The 5,154-nt window shown below is 34.9% G+C and overlaps 1 protein-coding gene across 3 annotated transcripts; it reads right to left on the bottom strand.

The window, feature by feature from the left end:
• On the bottom strand, positions 1-3,758 carry LOC141724111 (AT-hook motif nuclear-localized protein 9). Of its 3 annotated transcripts, none has more exons than XM_074526108.1 (6): positions 3,636-3,758; positions 2,464-3,024; positions 1,412-1,479; positions 1,186-1,317; positions 793-954; positions 1-363 (listed from the first exon to the last, which is right to left on the bottom strand). In XM_074526108.1, exons 2-6 carry the CDS (start codon positions 2,876-2,878, stop codon positions 244-246), a joined length of 897 nt encoding a protein of 298 aa, XP_074382209.1. In that variant the 5' UTR covers positions 2,879-3,024; positions 3,636-3,758; the 3' UTR covers positions 1-243. The 3 variants fall into 3 exon arrangements, with proteins under 3 accessions (XP_074382209.1, XP_074382210.1, XP_074382208.1); XM_074526109.1 differs by having other exon boundaries at positions 1-337; positions 3,535-3,722; XM_074526107.1 differs by having other exon boundaries at positions 3,535-3,719.
• Between the last annotated feature and the right edge of the window lie 1,396 nt (positions 3,759-5,154).

The raw sequence follows: 5,154 nt of genomic DNA, 5'->3' as shown, positions 1-5,154 counted from the left end.
TGAGGAATGAAGTTTAATTTCTTGTAATTGTAGAGTTGTAAATTATAGAGTTAAGAACATCTCTACATACTTGTCTATAATTTGAAATGGTATAAACATATTTACACGATGCACATCTGCAGACTACGGAAATGTCAACCACACTAAAGTAAATTGTTAACCGCACATTGAATCAGCAAGCAATCTTGCATCTCGTTAACTTGAGCAGGACCTACCAAACATCGAAGAGGTTCGACTGAGACCTTAACTTAGATGAGAATGTACTTGATTTATTGGATTGTCACCTATCTGGCGTTCAGTATTACCAGCATTTGCAGTACTCTTCATCTTAAGACCACTACACATAAAGCTCCCTATTACAACCTGAATAACATGCACATTTATTCAGCCCTAAAAATGCAACTGAATATATCAGTTTTAACTAACGTTTCTTCAGTAAGAAAAGTAAGCAAGACCATATTTCAATTTGGGTACACATTAGCATTCCCGTTTAAACTTTGTTATTTCCTTTGTTTGGAAGGTAAGTGCACAACAAAAATGAGTAGAAAAAGATATATCATATGGTACATAGTATTTTAACTCAACTATGATTTTAAAGAAATCAGATTTTACAAAAACAACCATTACACAGCAGTTGTCCTAAAAATCAAAACTACTAGGACTTTATTCAGGATTCCAGCAGCAATCATGCGGAATGAAATTCAAGTAAGAGTACTAAAAAACATACTGCTTTAATAAAAAGGATATGGACTGAAAGGACAGTTACTCAAGAGACTGAAGCAGTTGAAGTACCTGGACAGGACTTGCGGCAATAAGAATTCCCCCAACTCCACCGCCTATAACGCCACCATCTGAATTTGCGAGGGAAATGCTCAGACCACCAGTTTGGCCCCCGGAACTACTACCATCATTGTGCAAGTAAGAGCCTGACAGACACAATATCTCGAAATGGCCCTTTGGAAGGAAAAGAAATATGCTCAAAAATTAATTGGCTATTAAAGTAATATTGGATTGATATTTACAATTTATACAACTTTCAATATTTGATGTTAGGAAGTTGACATTGTAGTGCAAGGAAACAAATTATTTTCCTTTTTTGACATTGCACCAAAATGCATGGAAAAATAGAAGGAATATCTTAATTAAAGATAGAAACATATTTGAAACTAAATTAAGAGCTGAAACCTCGTATGTAAGTGTGCCTCCGGAGGTTGATGGTTGACGAAGAGTTACTGTAGATATGACACCAGTGGCTGACAGTATGCATATAGCTCTTGCTACTTGCTGCAAAAATGACAGTATTTTTGCTGTAATGTCCTGCATATTATCCATTTAGATATTATGTCAAAAATTGTGAATCCTATCTGATGCAAGCAGTGATGGTAAAACTAATAGATAAGGTAGAACATACTTCTCCTACTGCCACGGTGATGACATGTGGGGTAAATCCCATCCCAGCTGAACCAGAGAGCCATGCTCCTGCGTGCACAAAATATTTATATGAAATATCAGCAGATCCATCGTAGCTGGATGCAGGCAGCGACAAAGTGAACCAATGGATAATGTCAATCTCAGAACATGAATAAAAAGTGCGCAAGAAAAATGTTGCATAAAGTTTGATGAGTAAAATTTTAATTAAGACCGATGTTTAGCAAAAAAAACAAAATTTGATGAGTAGATGAATTTGAAAATTAAGACCGAATAACTTGCCAAATGAAAGAGTACTAAATAAAAAAAATTAGAACAATAGGTTGCTGTTGGTAGTTAGCACATATCAGAGCACAAAGGATTTATCTTCCAACAGCTTACGGTTTTCAGACTTGAGAGAATTTGTAACCTAACACTAACCATTTGCACAAAAGGTCAACCCGTATAAAAGGGATTTTCGGTCTTGCTAATGAATTTTAATCCAAAGCCAATCTTAGTAGAAGAGCATGGGTGTCATGGACCTAGCCTTTGCTCTTAACGCATATGAATCAACTCATCCAAGAGTTGCTACTTGCTATAATTGCATAACCTGATGATTCTTGTCTTTAGCGAGACAAATTGGGCTGATCTTTTCATCCTGTGGAAAATATCAGTTCCAATTTAGTACTGCTCAAGCGTCATGGTAGCTCTCTCCAAGTTATCTTATATGGGCTTGCGTCTAGATAGAGTTGAGCCTCTGTTGGTATTTTTTAAGTACTGGCTTCTTTGTAAGCAGTTGGCTAGTTTTATTGACCTTGTTTTTTCAACAATCTGTTTAATTTTATTAACTCTAAGAGCATTACCCTGAAGTGCATTCTTGTTAATACTATAATTTGCTCTTGATCCTATGGGTATCCGCCTATGACAGGAAACATTAAGAAAAAGAAAACTTGCAATTAAAATCACAATATACGGGTAACTGAGTTTGAATGACATGTACCATGTATCATATAATTTTAATTTAGGAGAAGCATCTTAATCAAAATTAGCACTTACCAAGTGGAGCTAACTGCTGTTTCCTACCACTTCCTGCTGGCCGTCCTCTACCGCGCTTCTGAAATGGCATCAACTTACTAAGAGATGTGGAAGAAGAGGGAGACAACCCCAAAGAAACCACCCCCTCGGGTCCATACTTACGAGGCCTTCCCCTTCTTCGTCTCAGAGGCTCAGGCACCGCCACAGCTGCTGGTGCGCCCACATTAACTCCTCGTGGTGAAGTTACGAATGAAGAGTCCACTTGTAATGTTGGTCCAAATGAAGTGCTACCAATATTTGTTTGAAAATGATCATCAGCACTAAACAAGAACCCTGTCTCTGGCCCTGGGCCTTGCCCTGACACAGAACCGGACATTTCTCTCGGCATATAGTATGAAGGTGACCCTGATAACGACATGGCATTCCTCGGATCCATACATCTACTTTTTTTTCTTGTTACCACTACAACTTTCCAAAAAAAAAACAGTTTTGATCTAACTTTTGAGTTTTGCAAGCTTTATCCCAGTCCTTGAAACGAAGTTGCTAAATACTCACAATGCTCTCTCAAATCTACAATTCCCCCTAAAAACAACAAATAAAGAATCATCTGTTGTACTCCACAAATAAAGCAACCACAAAAAGAAGGTATAAGCAAATCAAATTGCTTAACAACAACATCAAAACAAACAGGTAGGTAAATAGAAAAAATGATGAGCTTGAAGACTGTTCAAAAAATAGGAAAGTAAACTAATTAAAAGCTGATGAAGAATAGGCTAAGTAAACTCCAAAATACGACAAAAGCTAAAAGGTTAAATATGATGCAGTAAAATTTGTAAACTCTGGTCCAACACATTAGGAAACCTATAACAACATATCTACTATCTACGGTAAGGTTTACTCTTATGGATGTGTTGGAAGTATAATAAGAGGTGGATGGTTCAAGTCTCAGCGCGGAGACGTGAGAAAAATTATACAAAAGACATAATATTTTAACCAGCGCTATTACATTGCACAAACAGAATGATGACAAGGAGAATAAGGGAAAATGCAGTAAAGAGGAAGTTGACAACACAAAGAGTGTAGAGAAAGTACAGAAGAGTAGCCATTGATGAGAGACTCTTGAAGGAATTAAGTGCTAGAAAGTCTTTATCTAAAACTGCATTGATGATACTTCTATCTTTGCTTTGTGATACCTGTTACAAGAGTTGGATTGAATGATAGGTGCAGACCAACAAGCTGCAACACAAAAATAAGGGCACTGGTTGATACTTGATACTACTAGTTTCTGACGATATGTATGAGAACCACTATTTTTTAATGATCACACGTGTGTAGACACAACCAATCACACGCGATTTATACTTTTTTATTTTCTGCATCTTGTCAATTAAGTAATTAATAATAGTGTTTGTCAAAAAAAAAATTAATTAATAATAGGGGATGAAAGGCATATGTCATAGCCTATTTATTTATTCGAGGATATAACTCAACTCAAATAAGAATGTAATAAGTAAATAGTGGATCTATCGTCAGAGAGATCTCACAAAGTAACATATGTCAAACGATTAAGAAACATTATTCATCTACAGACTTGAAGACTTAATTCACTGGAAGAAGCTCAAGAAATTGATCAAGTCTCAGTGATATAAATCAAGATTGTGGATTTAATCAAGTGATAGAGATCTCGTCAGGGTATCAATTAATTACAAGGATTTAGTCTGAAGAAAATCAAGAGTATCAAGGTCAAGACTTGAAGAAACGTCACGGAAGTTAGTCACTCATGAACCAGACAGTACATCGAGTGTCAACATTGAAGTGGTGGAATTGATTCATAATTGACAGTAATTTTCAGAAGATTTTCAGAAGAATGGTTGCTGCTCAAGATTAGTATTAATTCTCTATTAATTAATTAAGTCATATAATTTAATTAAGAAAATAAATTATATCTGCAAAGAATAATTTATTGATTAATTGAATTAATTGATTAATTAATTCAGAATTAATATTAAGGATTTTCAGAATTGTTATTAGATTAAAATCTATTAATAATTCAGTAAGACAATGTGATTTGAACTACTATGACAATCGGTATGACAATTGATAGTCATACCGAAAGTCTTGCTAGTTCATTCTGATTGTCTTGCTAGCTATTGGGATTGTCTTGCTAGTTCAAGAGGATAGTCTCACCGAAAGTCCTACCAGATCAAATGGATTGTCATACCAGTTCATTTGATTGTCTTGCCGAAAGTCTTGCTGAGTAAACTGGATTGTTCTGTTTACTTAAACAACAAAAACACAGCAGAAGACATTTCATGCAATAATTCAACAAAAACACAAGTCAAGAACTCAGCAGAAAACAAAGGCTCAACATTTTATTTTTCATCTGCTTTATTCAAGATCAAAATTCTAGATTGAAAAGTTAAATCCAATCCACTAGAATTATTTATCTTGTTCTTGTGTATCAATCTAGCGGATTAAAATCCCTAGAACTTAATCTCAAATCGCATTTAGCATTTGATCTTTTAATTGCAAAAATAGAAAAAGTTCATGTCGAATTTATTCTAGATTTGTAATAATTGATTTGAGATTAATCCCTTGTAACCGATACCGTAGTTGTAACACCTTTCAAGTTTAATAAAAGTTTTATTTAACTTGAATTTTGTTTCACATTTTTATTCCGCATTTTATTCGATTAAACGGTATTATTTGCAT

This window comes from Apium graveolens, chromosome 5 (genome assembly GCF_009905375.1).
Source record: "Apium graveolens cultivar Ventura chromosome 5, ASM990537v1, whole genome shotgun sequence".
In the NCBI taxonomy this organism is placed as follows: Eukaryota; Viridiplantae; Streptophyta; class Magnoliopsida; order Apiales; family Apiaceae; genus Apium; species Apium graveolens.
This window is presented reverse-complemented; position numbering and strand designations above follow the sequence as displayed.